Source organism: Magallana gigas, chromosome 10 (genome assembly GCF_963853765.1).
Source record: "Magallana gigas chromosome 10, xbMagGiga1.1, whole genome shotgun sequence".
Classification (NCBI taxonomy): Eukaryota; Metazoa; Mollusca; class Bivalvia; order Ostreida; family Ostreidae; genus Magallana; species Magallana gigas.
In genome coordinates this window covers 29,072,083-29,094,396 of record NC_088862.1, presented here as the reverse complement: position 1 = coordinate 29,094,396, position 22,314 = coordinate 29,072,083, and the positions used below count along the sequence as shown (strand labels likewise).

General features: G+C 31.4%; 1 protein-coding gene across 1 annotated transcript; it reads left to right on the top strand.

Annotated features, from left to right (window-relative positions):
* Positions 1–6,531: 6,531 nt before the first annotated feature.
* On the top strand, positions 6,532–12,931 carry LOC136272011 (uncharacterized). The gene is made up of 5 exons (XM_066072673.1): positions 6,532–7,413; positions 9,434–9,530; positions 9,898–10,065; positions 10,555–10,625; positions 12,878–12,931. Exons 1-5 carry the CDS (start codon positions 6,532–6,534, stop codon positions 12,929–12,931), a joined length of 1,272 nt encoding a protein of 423 aa, XP_065928745.1.
* Positions 12,932–22,314: the final 9,383 nt, after the last annotated feature.

Below are 22,314 nucleotides of genomic sequence, written 5' to 3'. Positions count from 1 at the left end.
TGTAACCGAAGTTGACTGCATTGGAATTGATGTATGCGATGGCAGGCTTTGTCGTCTATGGAATTTAACATTTTCGCCCAGCCTTTCGTTGAATAATTCCAACGTATTCTGTCAGCGATATGTTAAGGTACGGGTGATTTATGCATTATATTAAATGATTAACCAAATTATTGAATTCTAAAGTCAAGTTACAAGCGAGATACAGAGGAAAAAATTGGTTGTTATGTAAACAAAGCTCGAGTCTTATAGTTGTTTACAAAATATGTAATGTAGAGATTTACTATTTCTTAGACAAAATGACAGTAAAAAACAATTTAAACCAACTCAATATCTTCATAGATACTAGTATCAACAAAAGAAAGATACATTTGATTGAAACTTACACCAATACGACACATATGTAACAAACAATTATGAACTCTGTATCTTGCTTATAACTTGATATTTGACTTTAAAATGTTGATATAGCATTAAAAACTTATATATCTATCAGTATATACATTGAAAATAGAAAAATAAAATTTGAAAATTTTAAGTCAAATCGTGTCCAAGTCCCTTTAAGTTGTATGGTGTACTTTACATTCACTACATCAAATTTATTTCATACAAATTAAAACATACTCTAAATGCAGTAAAACCCGTTTATAGTGAATTTCTACCAACCGGTTAATTTATTTAGTTATATCGGATTCCGTAGTTCATTATGTCCATATAACGAATTCGTAATAACTACAACAATAATGATAGCGATTTATTATATATCATAAATTATTTTCCTTCCACACAACTATAATCTTTTGTCATTAAGGCCTGGAATAAAATAGCTTCTCTGGAAATAAATCAGATAGGTGTATGGCAAATTGAAGAAATAAGGTGAAAAAAATTCATTCAAAGAAATGTTTAAAATATATCAGTGTGAAAGATGGAATTTGTGCTATTTTTTCACCTCTGCGTAACTCAAAATTAGTTTGTTATACCTGTAAATGTGTAACCATCGAGTTCGTTATAACTGTAAAAAGTTGAAAGATTGTTTTAAGAATTTTTATCGGGACCCACAAAACATCGCTACATTCGAGAATTCGCAATATCCGTGTTCGTACCTAAAGATTTACTGTATGATATTGGAATAAGTGATTATTAAATTCACTATTTTTTTGACATACTTTTTCATCAAAATATCAAAAATAGAATTTTGATAAAGCCGTTTTATATACACAGTTTCATTAAGCCCCGTTGAGTGCAGTTCGATGTTGTACGTATTCTTGAAAATAGTACTGTGACAACGATTGTTGTTAACATTCTGAAAGCCGTTTGCCGATTTGCTGCGAGGTAGGAAAAAAAAAACACACGACTGTTACTACGATGAATCCCGAGATAGCGCGATATTTTTTAATCGTTTGCAATCGTAGCTCAAAATCGTGACAGTGTGACAGGGCCATTAGCCATGCGTGTACCTACCTTGGTCCTATAATAATTATGAACATAACTATGTATTCAACGATATCATAACAATCATTAACCAGTGTAGGTGTCCAATGAAAAACCAGTTGACGGTAAGCATGTTGGCCTCTAAGCATAATATTTAGATGAAGGCTGGACTTGAAGTTTTATCAAAGAGAACCAATTTAATTAAAAGATTGGGATTTAATATGCTAAATTGTTTTAACGAGAAAACTGAATTGTACATTATCTCTTTTAATTATTAGTAGTTTTAAAATGACATTAATTATCCCAAAACTTAATAATCAAGTGACGTATTTTATTGAGTTTTTATTAAATACAAATTTTAGAATATTTGTTTTGCATGTACACATATCTTGGCGTCATGGGTTCCTTTAATTCATCGCTGCATGGCTGTCTCTTTAGTTAACAATTTCGAAACTATATCATTTTAAACCTCAGATAGCCTCTGAAATCGCCGATGCTGAATTAAAAAAAAGTTGTCATGTTGTGCAGTTTTTAGCCGTAGATAAACTTGATGTCGCATTTGATTCGTCAAAATGAGCGTCAGATGTTTCCAATAGAACGATTCATTAAAAATGTCTACAATAATAGTTTTTTTAAAAGTGACATACAATGTAACCTTTTGAATATATCTAGTAACAATCTCAATTGTTTTCAAAGCCGTTTTCAACTGATTTCGTTCAGTTTTTTGATGTCGTTTTTTTTTTGCATCACTGATACGTATTACAAAAAAATTATTTACAAGGTAATTAGTTACTTTTTTAAATTTTAAAACAAGCTCAATTTATTGCGCTCTTCGACTTCAATAAAAAGAAAAATTTCACAACGTCTAGTGATAATTTTAGCATGAAAATACATCATTAGAAATGTATTTTACTAGACGCTAAGCAAGTTTTATATTGTGATAATATATTTAGAATTTTATGCAATTTAATTTACCTCTATTCAAATAATAGAGAAAATCATTATAGGACTTTTAAACAAAACATTTACATTAGCTGCATACATGTATATAGAGGACAGTAAATTTGAATCAAAGTACTGAAGTACTGAGGGGAGTTGATTTTATCGATTATCATTTATTTTAAAATCAACTTAGCTTGCATGGCAATTGATTTCTAGTCTGTATTTGAATTACGCACTTTTTTATTATATGAATTTTTAGACTTTTCCGACAAGAATTTCGAGAAACCCCATATGAATCATGTTGTGTAATATTTAAAGATAGATTTCAAGCTATGTATTAGTAATCGGAACAATTCTAAACATCGGATGGATCCAAGCACTCTTGATATCGAACTCTCGTTCGCCCAGACGCTCGGCTGTCTCCGTTAATCTCCGACATGCAAGAGAGCCTCTCTGCTTCTCGGTGATTTACGGAAACAGCCGAGCGTCTGGTTGAACGAGACTTTATTACACTCTGGCGTAGGAACACACGAGACAACAAAAATATCTAAATTGTTGTATTATATAAAATCTGACTATTTTCAAAGTGTTTATAGATAAGTTTCCTTGAAAAACAATGCTTCAGCATACGTTACATCGAATTTTTTTTTATTATTTTCAAAAACTAAGTCTTGTCAGCGGCGATGATTTGACATTTGTTCTTAGGTCCAAACATTGTTTCACTTTCGATTTGCCAGAGTCACTGCATAGGAGAGTTGATTAAAATCAACTCCCAAAAATAATGTCATTTTGGAAAAAACTCACGCGACCAAAATAAACTATCGGAAACACATAACTATTAGAAACGTATGACGATACGATATATAAAGTACAAAATTGAACGAAGCATACTATTTTTTTTTAAAGAATGAAGTTGGGACTAATATAAATGTTTGCTATATTCAGTAGTTTATTTTCACTTTATCACATGTTTATCGCAATATGCGGTGAATATCACTCATGGGATAAATTTTTGATATTACACTGTGTGTTTGTACGCCACGAGACGCCATTATTAAACATTTCGTAGGTATAGGTGGTTGGTTGACGTCGAATGAAAAAGTAGATAATTAATTCAGTTGAAAAGAGTTCAGTTGTAAATGTAAAGCATTTAATTTTTTATCATTTATTTTTCATGAATTCATAAAAAAATGATTGAAAATAAAATATTTGTTTGTTAAACTTCAAGAAACTTCTTTTACTTGCGTTAAGTAGTTGACGTCTTGCAGTTACTGTGTTGTGCGGCTCACAATTGCAATTTTTATAGAAAGAATTGAGATTAACAAAATATGTGGTCCTATATATATCATTTTATATACATGTAGATTAATAGTCAATAATTGATATATTAGACTTTTGCGATTGATTTTTTTTAGGTTTCAACGTTAAGTAAATTTTTGGAATTGACATCGAATGCATTGGGTACGTATTTTTTGTCTTATTCTCCATATGGGTGTTACATGTACTAATAAAAGCAAACCCTATATATAATCACACAAAAAGGGCATTAGAACAACAAGATAACCTTTTATTTAAAAAAATACACCTTGATTTTTAATGATTATTTTTGTAAGTTACCATAACATTATTTATCATTCATTCAATTTTTAATAAAGTTGTGATTTATTTAAATATTTAAAATTGAATGTTCACAGGGCGAAAAACAATCTTTAAGCAAGTCCTTAAAGGTGGCTTAAAGGTGGCGTAAAGGTGGCTTAAAGGAGATACAATCTTTAAGCCACCTTTAAGTCACCTTTAAGCTGAGCTTATAGGTCCTTAATGTCCAAACTTCTTTAAGTCACCTTTAAGCCATCTTTAAGCTACCTTTAAGCATCTTTAAGTGGCATTTACGCTCCCTTTAAGTTGTCTTTAAACCATCTTTAAGTTCCCTTTAAGTCAGGTTTGATCAAACTGAACAATAAAAACATGTATTAAATGCAAAAGCTCTTTTATAGGGAGGGGAGGGGGTGATCCGAGTGATGATATAATTTCCAAAGAAGGGGAGGGGATGTTCCAGGCGGTTTTATTTTTCGTGCCATTAAACACATATCGCTATCATCAACACTGCTCCGATGGACACAGATTGCCGTTATAAAATTCTTTATAATTTTATTTTTCAAAATTATTCAAAATTATTGTAGGGGTGAGCGCAGTCTCTGTATCTAAATTTGTGTATGAAATTAAATTTAATTATGTTTGTTTCCTATTATAAATTAATCGGTGAAATCTCTCTCTCTCTCTCTCTCTCTCTCTCTCTCTCTCTCTCTCTCTCTCTCTGTTCATCCGGTTATTAAACAAAATAAAGATAAATAACCAAAGCTGCATGATTTAATTTAATAATCGGTTGAAGATATGTATTTTTTTCAATTTTAATTATTTCTAGATCTAACTCTAGATCTGCTAGATACATGTTAAAGATGAAAAGACTCTCAACTGCCTTTGTTATATCGGGCAGGATATTACTGCTTTGTTTGTCTAGACATAGTTTTGTTCGTTTGTGTATATCTAATTAGAGTCTATTGTTTGTCCAGCTTAAGAAAACCCCCGGAACTAACACAGAATATACAAGATAAACACAACAGTTGTGTCTTTTGCCCAGGTGCATGTTTGTGTATATCTAATTAGAGTCTATTGTTTGTCCAACTTAAGAAAACCCCTGGAACTAACACAGAATATACAAGATATACACAACAGGTGTGTCGTGTGCCCAGGTGCAAGTCAGTGTTTCTAAAGGCATTAAATCTTAGTATGTACGAGTATACGATAAGTCTAGTGAATAAAAGTTTATTTACATTTGTAATTCATTTTCAAAGAATTATTTCCCAACTCTGTGTTTTAAAAATGTTACGTCTACAAATTAAAGATACATGTATGTAAGAGTAAAATCTAGAGGCTAATTAATTCCTGTACCGGTGATATAAGAGTATAAGAGTAAATATGTCACATACCCGGCCTGGTACATCATACAATTGTATGTACAAGTATATGTATACATCATTTGCAATTGCCACATGCAGTAAATACGTCACCCGTTTTTGGTAATATTGTTTGTTATAGAATTGATAGTCTAAAAATCATGTATACAAGTAAATGTTTAAACATACTGGAACGGCGCCGTGATCATGAAAACCGGGAAAATTGCGTAGAACTAATACCCTAATAGTTTCAATGCATTTAATACAAGAAATGATTTCATCTTCTTCCTTGCATTTCATTTAGCTGTGAATTAGATGAACGTTAATCTACTCGGTTTAAATTTATTTACTAAATAAGCCTAACGGTTTCCATTATGGTATAATATTTTTTTTTTCACTGAAGACCAATTTCCGTATTTCATTCTAAATATATGCATGCATGTAATTTATAAATTAGATATGATTGATTGTTACAATTTGAATGGAAGTCAAAATCCTTTCAAGTAAAAAATACACATTGAATACATTGATTCAATATCCACTGATATATAGAATATAAAACCCTCCCTTAATATGTAAGTAACCGTGGCGCAGAGGAAGCGAGGTGATCCTGGTAAACGAAGGGTCCCAGGTTCAATCCTCGTCGTGGGCGTTTTGATTAATTTTTTTTTTTCATTTTATTTTCTAGAACAAAAACCGATTTTAATACCTTTTCTATCATTATCATATAGTTAATATATTTTGTTGGTAAATTAAGCACACTATTGAATTAAAATCATATAGTTAATATATTTTGTTGGTAAATTAAGCACACTATTGAATTAAACGATTTTTAAATGGCTTAAAGGTGGCTTAAAGGTGGCTTAAAGATGGCTTAAAGGTAGCTTAAAGGTAGCTTAAAGAAGTTTGGACATTAAGGACCTATAAGTTGTCCTTAAAGGTGGCTTAAAGATAGTCTTTAAGCTGCCTTTAAGCCATCTTTACGCTTTCTTTAAGCCATCTTTAAGCAACACATATAGCTTAAAGGTAGCTTAAAGGTGGCTTAAAGATCGTCTTTAAGCTACCTTTAAGCATCTTTAAGCTATCTTTAAGGAGAACTTAAAGATTGTCATTCATCCTGTGGTTGTTTACAGATACAAGTAGCAACCAAACACCCACTTCTCTTACGAATGATCAGAGTTCGATTTACGACAGAACAATGCAAACAATGTCGTTTGGAACAGAATCAGTAACGCCTGAGGTGACAAGCACAAATGTAACCTCAACCGTTTCAGTAGCTAACGTAGACCTAACACCGAGCGATAATCACAGTACTGCAATGTTAAGTTCTCCTGACCAGACAACAATTACATCTGAAAAGTCAGGTACCACTGACAGCGCAACCACAAAAGTAATGATAATTGAAACGTCAAGCTCTACCGACATTTCAGCAACAGATGCAATGACAACTGAAACGTCAAGGTCAACTGATAGCACAACCACTGACCCAATGACAACTGAGACAACAGGATCTACCTACAGCACAACAACAGACGTTTCTACAACTGAAATATCAAGTCAAACTGACAGCACAACAACAGACGTTATTACTACTGGAATGTCAAGCCCAACTGACAGATCAGCAACAGACGTAGTGACAACTGAAACGTCAAGAGCCACTGACAGCATAACAACAGAGGTAGTGACAACTAAAGCATCAAGTCTTACTGACAGCAAAAGTACAGATATAATGACAACTGAAATTTCAAGTCTTACTCACAGCTCAACTACAAACGTAATGACAACTGAAACGTCAAATCCTAGAGACAGCACAATCACAGAGGTAATGTCAACTGTCTCTTCAATTTGTTCAGACAGCACAGCCACGGATACAATTACAGCTGAAACAACAGGTCCCACTGACAGCACAGCAACAAATGCTCTGATTTCAGTTCCTATTGAAAACACAACCTCAAATGCACTCTTGACTGCAACCGCTACCATACTCCAAACAACAGCTGAAACACCTACTGCGTTTGACAGCACAACCACAGCTGTACCTTCGTCTGCAATAGTGAATATCTCAGACACATCTACACCAGATGGACAGGCAACAACTTTACCATCAATTTATATTGATTCAACTACTATCATGAGTACAACAGGTATGATGATTTTGTTTATCTTCTTATAAAATTAATGTTCTTCTAGGGAAATATTCTAATCAGTCTTGTTATATTAAGGTATGTTAATGAATATAAAGAAGGTCGGTGGACAACAAATTATCCATTGGGTATACATTTATTTTCAGTGATTGTTTAAAGATTAACCACTGTAATTACAAAGAAATGTATTTCTATTTATTATTTTTTTTTTTTGGGGGGGGGGGGGGCTTAAATTTTGAAAAAGTAGCTTATAAACCCTTTATAAAATGTTAATTGTAATTGTTAGAGTTGAAGTCTTTTAAACATTTATATAATTTCCCGCTGATAAATTTGTGCTTTCAGAGAGGTTAGATGAGACTTGTATCATGACATACGAATTTTCCGGAGGGACCCATGAAGTACCCTGCTATAACGACACTTATTCTTGGATCGTATGTTATTCTGTTTTTAAACTTTTCTTCAAAATCTATCAAAAAAGTATTTTTATCTGAATTGGAATCATCCTATTTCGTAAACTGTTGATTTACTTAAAACTAATATACACGTTTGACTTCATGCTTTTGCCACTTTAATTTATCTCACTGAATCAGATATTCTTTTCATTGGTAGAGTACTTTTATGCATATATTTCTAAAATATCTCTTAAATTTCAATGCTATGCTGTACTTTGGTGTATATTCTAGCAGATATGCTTAAACTGATTGTAGTGATTGTATTTTTATCATGAAAATCTGTAGACTAAACACTTATCGATGTTAATTTCTTTACATTGATTCTTTAACTTGTAAAAGAAGCATCTATGGATTAGAACAATCGTCTGATAAAAATATGCCTACCTTTTTAATGTATCTTAAAATTAGAGCAAATATTTATCAGATCGAATTTGTTTTGTCTACGGGCATCAAATTGCACTTACATGTACTTATAATATTTTTTTTAATTTACACAGTTATTATGTTAGATGAAAAGTATTGTTATCAGCATGAAAACGCTTTTGATTTTCATCAAGAGGAAATAATGTTTGATTAAGCGTTGTAGCCAACGAATGTCAAGATGTTTTTTCGGGGTTTTTTTTAATAAGAAAGACACAGTGTCGTTTCATAAACGCCATCAAACGACGTTAAATACTATCAAAAGAATCCGGATTTTGGATTAATTTTTTTTTAAGTACAGTTCTTTTAACTTTTGCCGAAACAGTAACATTTAGATAAAAATAAAAAGAAATTTATACATGTTATGCCCGAAACAATATTGTCCTATTTCGAGGCAGTGTTCATAGAAATACTACTGAACTTTTATTCACCGTGTGGTAATATTGACGTATTAGCTATGTTAACTTCTAGAGAAACAATTATCATCAAGAGAAAATGATTTTTTCAAAGCTTTCCAATTAAGAAAAGGTAACTGCAGCCGTCGTCTGAAAGAAAATCAATTCATTTTATTTGAAATCGCATAAACTTGTCGAAAATATTTATTTGTAGGCATAAATCAATATACATAATATCATGTTTCATTACTACCAATGTGAATGTTTCATAAGATAATTAATCGTTTGTTTGAATTTATTGTCATTACCATAGAAATAAATTAACCATTTAAATCCCATTTTAACAATGACTTTAGAACAATGCAGAATATGAGAATAAGAATTTTACAACATCCTCTATATGCGGTAGATAGTCTTGATCTTAACAATGACTTTTGAACAATGCAGAATATGAGAATAAGAATTTTACAACATCCTCTATATGCGGTAGATAGTCTTGATTAATCTAATGTGTATCAATGTAGTTTTTCAACTTGTTTTACTTAGTGTATAATTAAAAAAAGTGATTAGATACTCTTGCTCCTTTCATTAACGTATATGTACAATGTTCTAAAATTTTAGAAGTCATGTTATCGCGGTATGTTATTATATCTCAGTTATTCAATCTGTTTTTATATTTCTCAAGTTCTACTTTGCAGGTTATACAGAGACGATTCGACGGAAGTGTTGATTTCTACCGAAACTGGAATGAATATAAATTAGGCTTCGGTTCCATAAACACAGAATTTTGGTTAGGTAATCAGTTATTACTAAATATTTGACGCAATCAGTGAACTACTTTATCAAGTCATGTTGAATTAAAACATTATTTCAGCAAATATATTTTATCGTACTAAGTCCTGATGTTGATGTTTTCAAGTTTTTTTCTCTCATTAATTTAATACGCTTTCAATGAAATTATACGCAGTCTTTTTTTTTACAAAAAAAACCCTAATGGTTAAAACCCAAGATACATTATACATGTACATATGTTAGTTATAATTTTTACACGTATATATTTCTGAGTGGTAAATCTTACATTTTTTACTCTTTGATTAAGATCCGTTTTTTGTTGTTGTTGTTTTTGTTTTTGTTTTTGTTTTTTTTTTTTTGTATATTTTAGGTAACGACAACATACATGACCTGACGGGTGTGTTTGGGTACACTCATTTAAGGATTGAGATAAAGGACTTTGATGGCCAAGAGGGATATGCTGAATACACATTCTCAATAGACGACGAATCTTCTCTATATATGATACACATTTTATGGATATCGGGAAACATTACTGGTACAGATTAAATTGTGAAATGATTTCAAAAAGATAAACTCGGTAGATCCATCAATCATTATTATGATGTATTGAACTACCCTCAGTGTCTTGCATATTTAGAGAATTAAGCACAAGAACAACCGAATGAATATATATATATTTTTTTTTTACTTCCGTGTATTGAACTTTGAAAGTACTTTAACAAGAACAATTCCCCGGTCTACATATATGTAATCAATAATTTGTTGTCTTTTTTTAATCCAAAGTGGTTCAAAACCACTTATAAAATCCAATATTTGCAACAAAAATGATGTTTTATTTATTTTTGCTACATCACCTGCATTTGGCGGGTAATACCAGTCAGCAGAGGATGCTCACTTCTCCTATAGGCACCTAATCCTCCCTCTATCTATTCGGAGGTCCGTGTTGCTCTGCTTTGAATTTGTATTTCGTTTTATGGATTTTTGAGATGGTTGATGGTTTGTTATTGTCATTTGTTCATTACAGATAAATTATGGCTTACAGACGGCGCTTCATTTTGTACTTATGATCAAGATAACGACGGAAGCAAATCAAAGGTGTGTACAACTGACTTTCACGGAGGCTGGTGGTATGCCTGGAGTGCTTTTTGCACAGAGGCTAATCCGAATGGCCTATATTATCATACGTATACACCAGAAAAAACCGGAATTTTCTGGTTTGGTTTTGGCAGCTCCTCTTACCACACTCTTAAAGAAGTTCGAATGATGATACGAAAACCATAATTGTCTTAAGGATGCTAAGTAGTAAACTATCAGATCTGCCTGAAACGTTTAGATATGATATTTTTGGGCATAAAAAATTATTTGATAAAAAAATAGTGTATTTTAAGATATGTATTGATTTATTATTACATAAAGCTCTTCATCTAAAGGAGTAAAATATAGCCTATAAATGGTCATCGAATCCTCTAAAGACCATTTGTTTGAACTGATTTGCACTGTACATTCATTCCTAAAACTCACAATTATATATTTTGTATCGTATATCTGGAGTTGCTCTAAATTGTTTGTTCTCATTATGTCGTTTTCATTTCAAATAAACGGTGTTATATGTTTTTATCATATTTTAAACGTAAAAGTGTTAAAATTTGATCTGATATTGCTGTTTATTTCTTCGCGTTGTTTGTGTAAGATTGTGTTTTATCGTTATCAAACAATTCAAGATTAAAAAATTATCCAAGCAGTTGTGTGATTTTATATTTATTGTTTTAAAAGATTATCAAAGTCATATACATGTCATCATTTCATTTGTTAAATAAACTTCAAAGTGTTTTCGTAGTCCATTACAATTTTGACATGTAATTAGTCGGGCGACAAGCTGATAACTATTATAAATATCATTCTACTACAGTAATTGCCGAGATCAAAGAGATGCCGCGGACATTATTCTCCAATATAGCACGAACGTCATCGGTAAATTATCAGATCAGAAATACCCATTTGTCTCGCACGGATCATGGAAGTACAACTTCAAACCGTAAAAAGTTTTAAAACCATGTCAACTTCACGTGTTAGTTCTAGTCAAAACATTGTGCATTGCCTCAAATTTTTATTTTTAAGAGATCAATGCAGCTGTTCTTAGGACCTCCCTAGCACATTTTCACTGCGTGTTTTTACATAAAATATTGTGTAGTAGTAATAAATTTAAATTGCCCTTTAAATATTAGGAAATGTGATTCAAAGATATTTTATAAATAATTGAAGAGTATTAAAATCCTAAGAAAAAGTCTGTCGTCTGCATGTGATTCCCTAAGATCGATACACATATAAGCATTACTAACAAAACCGTAGGGGTTACACGGAATAGCCGTCAAAATGTCTATAGGAGAAACAATCTGTAGAAATACTGGGCCGTTAGTAGAATAAAAATAAAGTTCTTGTTTTCGTGAATGTTGTAGGATAACCTCCTCGGTCTCGAAATGTTGTTTGAAATATAAAAGCCTCTGCTAACGCCTCGGCTTTTATATTTCAAAACAACATTTCTTAACCTCGAAGGTTATTCTGCAACATTCACGAAAACTCCTACTTTATTTCTTAAACAAAATAAAGAAAAAAGGCGTTTACTTTATTAATACTTGAACTTTTCATTGAATGTAGCATATGTCAAGGACAACGGAACCAATTCATATCTGCTATAGTGATTTTCACGAAAATTTCATATCATTTAGGGTTAATAAATATCAAAATCAATCTATAAATAACATAGATATCGAATAGGATTTTAAGTAGGGACAATTTCAAAAACTTTTTGTATTACTTCCCTTTTTTGATTTGATATGATGGGAAAATGCACAGACATATTTTAAAGAAAATAATTATCAGCTTAGACGAACAAGTTATTTGCTCGAACGAATTAGCATTTGTTCGGAAGATTTAGGATTGGTTCAGACATAACAGCAATTTGTTTGGCAAAAAAGCTATCGATTTGGACAGTTAAGGTATTTGTTCGAACGAGTATAGATTTGTTCAGTCGAATCAGGATTTGTTCGGACGAATGAGGATTTTTTCCTCTCAGTTAATTCGATAATCAGGGACATTCCCTTCGTACAGTGTACGAATAGGTTTTAAGGCAAGTCATATGCAAGCTACTGACAAACAAGTTGATATAATCGGACTATCAACCATTTTGATTGGAGTAATATTTTCATAAGTTTGATGGTAGATACAACGACCTTGTCAGCAAAAACAATCTTTCACTGAGTCGCATGCTGACTGAAGTTTTCATAATTATTATAAGACCGTATTTAATAACCTAATTGTTGACGTTGTTTCCTGTTTTTCTTGATTAGGACAAAGAGCACACCGCAGGAGTGACCAGTCAGAGAATGGTCACTCCTCCATAGCACCTGATCATCCCCTTAAATCTTTATAAAGGTCTGTATTTACTTTGCTCCTGTTTTTGTTTTTAATTTTTCTTTTGGACTTTTGATTTTGTACACTGCTCGTTATCACCGTATGTCATTTCGTTTTTCGTGGATTCACTTACTAGTAACCATATATACGTAAATGGTTCCATGTCATACACCCTTTTGGTTCCATGCTAGTTCTACGTTTGGGTATCGTACGTCTATAGTAGGTTGAATCAGTGATTCCTTAGTATTTTAACCTGAAATCGGGACACCAAACAGGCATCAATGTTACTTTTTTCCATTGACTTTTTTCCAACAAAAGAGGCATATCGTTTCTTTAAAAACTTTTAAAACCGCACTGCCGTTTAAATGTTTCTTTAAAATCAAGCAAATATTTATCATATCGAATTCGTTTTTTGTCTACCGACATTGAAACGCACCTACTTAAGAATTTGGTATTGACAGATTCTTTATTTGTTGTATGGTCTTTATTGATAATGTAGCGATTTCACAGTAATTATCTTGTACGGTTATTAGCAGGCAAACACAATTTATTTCCATCCAGAAGAAATAATGTTTGGCTGAACTTTCTACCTTAAGAATGACAAGGTTTTATTGGTTTAAAAATAGAAGTCACAGCTTCCTTTAATATACATCTTAAAGCCAGTAGGTGTTTTATGCTACAATTTGAATTTTAATTCCTTCAGACTGATAGATTCAACCCTTCCCTCATCTAATTAACGCATATTCAAAACAGATAAAACAAACGGTACGCATGACTTGTTATTGTTTTTATATATTTCCTGAGTGATTAATTTATCATTATTTTCTCTACAATAAAACTTCAAGAATTATCATTTTTTAGAAACGAGTCTAATCATTTAGGGTACCCATTTCATAGGGCGTCCAAGTGGCGCACTGGAAAATGCGCTCGCCTCTCACCAATGAGACCCGAGTTCGATAACGGTGATCGATAGTGCTTCAAATTGAAAGGGAATGGTGGAAAGCTGCTTGGATTTGTGGAATTTCTCTAGGCACCCCAGCGTCCTCACACATCAAAATTGATAATTTTATCTGCCAAACATAAGATGTCAGTTGTTAAACTTGCTAATCATTACAATATAGGTATTAAATAGGTCGACAGGTTAAAAAATAACCATCAGATCCGATTGAAGTTTTGAAATATGATATTTTTTGGCATGAAAAATACTTTGAAAGTATTAAAGAGAGTTCTTCATATTAAAAACCTTGACATATTACTATATCTTTATTCACAATAACTGTATCTGTCTAAAGAAACTTAATATAGCTTAAAAATGGCCACGATCATTCAGCCCTCTAGGGACCACTTACAAACGCTTCAACTATTTTAACTGTATATTCATTCACAATTTTATTTCTTTTATCGTAAATTTAGATTTTTTCTCTATTGTTTGTTCTAATTGTGGCGTTTTCATTTTATATAAACTGTGTCTCATGAATTTGTGTAATGTTTTTAACATAAAAGTGTTAGTTGTGTTTTATAATTTAAAACAAATCAAGGTGAAAATGCTATTTCCAAGCATGTTTTAATTTATAGTATGGGTATAAAACGATGATAAAATTTATATATATCATAACATTTGTTAAAAAAACTTTTCTTGTATTTAATTATATTTTGACATGCAATAAATACGCCAAAAGAATAAATATTGTCATTACAGTCATTTCATGCATATCTTTTCTATTTTACGCTATGCTTAGTATGCGATTTTAATGAGATTTCAATGCAATGCTATGAATAATTAAAATGAAGTGCTTAATGATATTGTATGGTAAGGTATGCTGTGCTATGAGAATTGAACAAAAACGCTGTCATAAACAGAAGAGTTCCAATTACTACGAATTATAAGAAGCCAAAATTATACCACTAATCTGCAATGTGAACATTCATTAAATATTTGTAAAACCAATAAAAACCGAGTTATATTCATGTTGTATGCTTTGCTATGGCATGGAATCACGAATAAGAATCTATGAGATTGTATGCCATAGTATGAGGTTTCAATGCTATGGTATGAAATACCAATGCTTTGCTATGAAATTTCAATGATATGGTATGCTATGGTGTATTTTTAAAAAGATATGCTTGACCTGACTGTAGTTATCATGAAACCTAAAAAAAAATTGAAGTATTGTGACAATGTGACATTTTTTGTTTAATGCTATACAGTAAAAAATAGTAATGATAAACAAGTATTCCTTTTAAAAGAATGATCGGGAAGTAATAGCATTGGCCAGCTCTGTTAATGTCATACGAAATATTATGGAATAAACTATAAATAGCACCATTTTGTTGATTTCTGAAATAGCAAGACTTAATTGAGGTTGTCATTGCATAGTACTAAATAAAGTTATGCAGGGCGTAAATAGTAAAATTTGCCGAATGCCTCATATGGACACAACTGTGATCAACCGAAGCTGATCACAAAAAAATCTAAAAAGTAATGGGTTTCTTTCTATAGAGTTTATATTTCTGTTTACGTCGAGTAAATTGCAAAAATAAGTAAATTTAACTGTTAAATATTTTTTCAACTAATTTTTATGAAATATTGAATACTCTGAAAAATATCAATAACATATGTTAACGTTTAATTTTATCCATTCCTTTATATGCATGAGTACCAATAGGATGACATCTGTTAATCATAAAGACTTGTATCAAATTGATTTTTAAAATGGTCAAAAGGCATATTAAACGGAAAATAGCACCAAAAGAATGAAAATATCTCTTATGTGTGCCCCTTAACGTATTTAAAAACATGCCACATCTCTTTGAATCCTTCAATTCGATCAGGGCTCGTAAAGTGAATCGTCTATCTTTTCCTCGCTGCAACCCCTTCAACTCCCAAATGAGTCCTCGTCTTTTTCAACGTTTGTAGGTTTTTTTTATGTACATACGTCACCTGAATTTAACAATGCCAATGCTTTTCGGTCGCTCTGACATAGATAAATGTATGCACGTATTCAAATTCAAGAGAAAACTACAATTAGAAAATCAATTCACTTCAAAACAAAAAACGCAGGTAAGGGAAGGAAAGATAACGCGGAATGTAAAGCACTATAAACGTCAGATTTGAGTTTCAAGTGTGCAACTAGGTATAGGAAATGCAATTGGTTTAGAGCTTGCACTCTAGTATTAGAGGTAAAAATATGCTATAATAGATTGGATGAACCTTTTTATTGGTTGGACTTTGCTTCAATTTATATATTAGATGCAATATGAAAATCAACTTTAAAACTCAAAGACTTTTTGAAAGCAAAAAGACAAGAAAAGAAAGAGTTCGTTCTAATGTCAGTTGTTTTTTTTAATCAATGATTTTTATAGGTGTTCTGTTAGTATTACAACAAATCTTTCTTATAAAATGTTGTATATTATCTACTTTTTAAAAGTTGATTCTCAAGTTTCTTTTACCTTGACCTTCTAACGGTTTCCAATGACACATTAAAACATTTAAACAATGGTTATTTGCAACTATGCAAGTATACTAAGTATAAGCAGGATATTTCAGGAACGAAAATCTCTAATATTTCGTAAATTGTGCATTATCTAACGTAACCAATCTTAAACATTATGACGCAAGTACAAATAAAAAGTAATACAAATTACCGAAAGTTGATACGTCTTACAAACGGCGATATACAAATGGTTATAACAATGTTCGAAGACTCAATAGCAAGCTTTGCAATTTAATACATTTCCCAATTTATATTTAATGAAATACACATTTAGAAAATACAGGTACATGATTTCAGGTAAAGAATATTGAACCCTTTTCATATGTAATATGTTTGAGTTTAATTTATAAAATATATTGATTTCAAGGCATAAAAATAATAAAAGAAAATTTCCCCGCCTCTTTCAAGAAATATATTCTTTAAACTTACTGTATAGGATCGACCGGAAAGACTGCTCTTGGTGCAAATGTTTGCATGCTTTAAAATGATGCAGTCTTTTTCCAGATCGATGTTAAAGAAACCTCGGGCCGCGGGAAATTTTCCTTGCAGACATGACTTGAAGTACGAAACAATGGTTTTAAGGTCATGCAACAGATTACGAATCGTTACGGTACATGTATGTAAGAAAACATTCACAGCCGCAATGCCTATTAATTTTCAATATGCCAATAAATAAGTGTTCACTTTTTATTCATAGAAATTGAACAAGGTTCTCTTTTTAAAACCATCAAAAAGGAACTCAAGTGCTGCCAAGTCTTAGGCAAACAAATCGATATGCCAGCAAGAATACATTTCATTTCACAATAAGATGTGAAATCACAAGTTTTTATACATGAATACTTACTTAAAAGTGAATAAATTAAAAAAAATAGCTGTCCATGATTTCTATATTAAACTGATTAGCACATTTGAGACAAATGGTTTCCATGTTATGCAAACCAAACAATACCTAAAACCGAATTGAGACGGCAATGTTTACTGCGTATATGCTATAGTGTTTACCATGCCTAAGTAAGAACCATATTTTGTTATCTATATATAGTACTATTTAAAAATGGTCCTATGATTTTTGTTTTGTTTGTTTGTTTGTTTTGGGTTTTTTGTTGCGTGTTTTTTTTAATTTATTTCTTTTTCGGGGGGGGGGGGGGTAGGACTATTCAAATTGGTCGAGGAAAACAAGATTCGACAAAATACTTGATCGCTTTAACTCATCAAAATTCTAAACGACGGAGACTAGATAAAAGATGCGATAAATTTATACATTTACCACACAGTTCACACAATCAGGAGTTTCCTGAAGTACAACTTTTGTGAAAAACATTTGAATCAGTTTCCCTCAAGTGTTAAAAAATCAATTTTGTAACGTAATGATTGATTATTTCATAAATAAATCGTCTTTATTCCTGTTTATCGTGTGCAATACACTATGTGTCGAATGACATACTACAGTGTCCCAACAAGGTTCCATAGATATACGAAATAAAAAAAATAAGAATGTCAATTTATTACCCTTTATTTGTACATATGCTTAGAACTTTATAAAGAAAAGAAAAAAGAAATCATTCTTTGAATATTTTTAGGCGACCGTTACGATCGGTGCGTGATACTAGCAGTATGAATCATAAAGAAATCCAGCCGCTATTGGATTTGATCATACCCCGACCGTACTGGCCCCTCTTTAATATCCAAATCATGATTCCTTATTCATTTGATAAATAAAAACGTACTTCTTGGTTGTTATTTATCAAATGAATACTTAAACGATAAAACAAAATAATGAATTGAGATACTTTTGTGGGATCAATGGATAATACATATGAATATCTTTAAATTGCAGGTTTATATATGTTTATTTTTTGTGTATACGTTCGTTGTTTTGCAATGTGTACATTAAAATATTAAACTTCACTCAATTTGCCTTCATTAATCGTCGAATACTCTACCCTGGATAATATCGACACAGGCTTGATAAGATTTCTGAAAGTGATTGTATATCCATATGCATCTTTATAAGCAAAAGCTATAATGTAATGACATCATTTTATTAAAAAAAAACTTGCTAAAAGTTTCATGAATTAAAATTATTTTGAAAAAAAATTAAATGGCAATAAAAGCGAAAAAGGTAAATTTAAGATGTAAATGAAAGTATCCCCTATGATGGGCCCTAAAAAATTTCCAAGCTGTCACGTCATTGCCCCAATGCACACAACTCGCTATTTAGTCTCTGAGATTTTCACAGTTTATTTTTTTTCTTCATGTACACATACTGATGATATCAAGGTACATTTTTCATCACCAATGTTATTCAGTCACACTAAAGTTAATAAATATATATGTATACATATTTCGACTCCAATTATGTTCTTAATGTGTGTCCTTGAAACTTACTGTGTTGAAGAAAGGATTCGTTTTTTATCTCCAAAGTTATTCAGCTAAAATTAATAAATATATACACGTATTTTGATTAAATTATTTTCTTAATGTATCTCCTAGAAATTTACTGGTTTCGTTGTGCTTTTTCACATGATTTAAAAAGACAATGTCGACCTTTATCAGATTAAAGGAGCTTTGGGCCGCAGGAGTTTTTCCTTGCAGCCATGACTTTAAGTGGTTTTCAGGTTTACACAACCAAAGGATATACGATTCGTTACGTTAGTTAAGAAAACATTAATTTCTGCAGTGTCTATTGATTATCAATATGCCAATCATTAAATGTTCGCTTTTTTAAAAAATAACTTAGAAATGTTCTGTTTTAAAGAGAGTTAAAAAGAGACTAATGTGCGGTAACTCTACTTACAAACCAATCGATGTACCAGCAAGAGTACCGGTACATCTCTTGTAAGAACAACGTATGAAAAAGCAGATTTCTATTTATGAATACATCTTTCAAATTCATTAAAATGAACAGTTTATGCCAAAAAACCTGTTAATATTTTCAGTCTACTTGTCTACTGACTAATAAGATTTCTAACCATCACCTACATTTACTCAAAAGTTTTTGTTGTTGAAGCTCATATACATAAACTCATATTTGTGTATAGTAACTTAAATTTGCGACGACCTAAATTTGCGACGACCTAGTTTTGCGATTAAATCATAGATAAACTTTATCCCGAATACTAATTTCAGCGAATATGAGGTAAAATATATTTACATACGAATAATTTTGAACTTTGTATCTCTCTTAAAACACGACGACTGACATTCAAATTTTAGATGGTTATTACACACGCAGGAATATCTTCTGAAACATTGTAGCCATTAAAATCGTAAAAATGATTTTTGACCAAATCCATCGCGGGTATGATAAGGCAACTCACAGCAATCAAATTCCTCTGATCGATATGACGTCACAATAAGCAGCATGATGTCATATTTTACTCAGAAACATGTCGATTTTAACTTTATCTCTGGTTTATATTATAAAAATTACAGACATAAAATATCACTAGAAACTCTTCTAACTGAATATATCTTCGATTTCTCTCTATTACGTATAATTATCATTGATGACGTCACAAGCATGTTTAAAAGAGAAGATCACGTCGGGAGACAAATTATAGGAATCCAGTGTAAACAATGCCGAAATAAGACTTATTTAATACAGATACCTAAGATTTAGATGAGTGTCAGTTCGAATATAATCAGGATAATACAGGCATGGATATTTTGTTTAATCAGCGAGTGTTATAAGGTAAGCGGATCGACATTTATATGGCTTGACCAGCCTTTCCTCTGTCAGCGTGTACAAAAAATGGCAAAAGTGTAACACTACCCTGGATATTAGGAAAGATGATTTTGGTAAATATCAACGGTATATGACCTAAACTACATGAAAAGTGCTGCTAGAATCCGGTGCTTTATTGTTTTAAACGAACAATACGTAGTATTTTCAATGAACTTTTTGAAGTTGAGAGGGTTTCCGATAAATATTTACAATATTTATTTTATGCGATGTACAATAGGCTTCTAGCAGTAATACTAATAAACATGAACTAATTTCCAATCGAAATATTGTAGAAAACATACAAATGAACTTCGGGGTAGTGTTACACTTATTGATTTTTCGTGAAGGTAAAAAAGTTATCTATTTTTAACTGTCACGTGATACCATGGCACGGCAGCTTCAAAGATTGAGTCGATTCCGAAGTAGAAAAATAATATCTTGGTGAACTCTTTCACTTGGTATTAATATCCAGCGCTGTTTTCATAAAAATAAACATTATTTAAATTGATCATAATTTTGACGGTCATTAAACTATGAGTTGCCTTAACCTACCCGCGATGATCATACCTCTTTAATTCCTCGAAATTCCAAATGACCAAGACTATGTATTAGATGTGAAAAATTCATTCCATTAAGATTACGCATCTGGAAGTTTCCCAACAGTTCAGTGAATGCCAATAACATTCGAAACTCTTTCTTCCAAGTGGTGACATGCGAAAAATTACATATCCCAGTGTCTCTCTCAGTTGGTGATGGCAAACCAGATTTGTCATTCCTTAGTTCAATGCTTATTTTTTGTCATATCGGCACACCTTGTGTCGAATGATCTACTGTTAAAGTGCACGCCGGTTGCATAATTATATATTTCAATCTTCAATCGCACAATTGCTAGAATTATGTAAATATAAATATTTGCATTCTAATGTGTTTTGTCAATGAAGTCCATGACCTTTAAATGACTCTAAATTTAGCAACCGAATCAATGGTTGTGAATTTCCATTATTATGTTACTTATATGAGTAGTTCCCAAGCATAGATCTCTCTTATACTTTTTATGCTATAAGATTAAAACAAAAAATGTCATACGTGCTATTAAAAGTTCGTGGTTTACAATCTTTAAACAATAAAGTTGATTCAGTTGTTAAAAATTACAAGACTAATTTCTAATGGATTTAATTTTGGAGGCTCTTAACAGTCTATAAAATAATCAATCTAAACTGCTGTTTTAGAAAACTACTAATCTCCCTGTTACTTATCAAGTCTTCCTTGATTTACAATATGTATCGATTTATTTGATGAAATAATTCCTTTTATCACTAATTAGAAGAGATATTTAATATTAGCATTGTATGCTGTTGGCATAGCAATGCTCCTTGGATATTCTGGAAAACTTAAAAAATACACGTTTATAAAGGTTACTACTAAGTTTTTACGACAACTGAACAGCAGTTTCCGGTTGAATTATAGATTTCTTTTTAAATAGATGCAAAAAAAACAAACAAAAAAAAACAAAACAAAACAAAAAAAAAAAAAAAAAATTCTAGTGCCAAAAAAAGTTACAACGCCATAGTTTTGTTTTTACTCATCATGATGGTAATTTGTTTTGTGGTTAAGCATCTTCTCCACAAATTTGTCAATTTTTGAGGACGAAATAAGAGTTGTATAAATGCATTTTCATGTTTTGTTAATTGAAATTGTAAAAAAATATGGTAATACTCAATTGTTCTTTGAACCTTAATTATATAACGACTCTATTTAATAGTTTATGTGTGGTTGGGATATGTTTGTCCCAGGAATTCTATTGAAATAATTATGTGTATATTCTTTAATATATTTCTTTAAGGAAACGGACCAATATCATTCATAAAAAAAATAAAGCAAATTAGGTTGCCAGAAAACTATTTGATATAAAATCCCTATCTTATTGCTAGAACCATTCTTTTGTTTCAGAATCGTGGGAATTTTGAAGGTTAGATAACTCACAATTGTGGAGAGTATTTATTTAGCATCATTGTTTTGCATCTCGTTTTTAGCTATGTTAATAAACAGCATGATATGCTTTAAAAGCAATTTTTGTATGAAACACTTATGAGCACGTTCATCTCAGGAAAACCTACTTTAAAAAAAAACAAGAATTTCTTTGTCTCTTTTC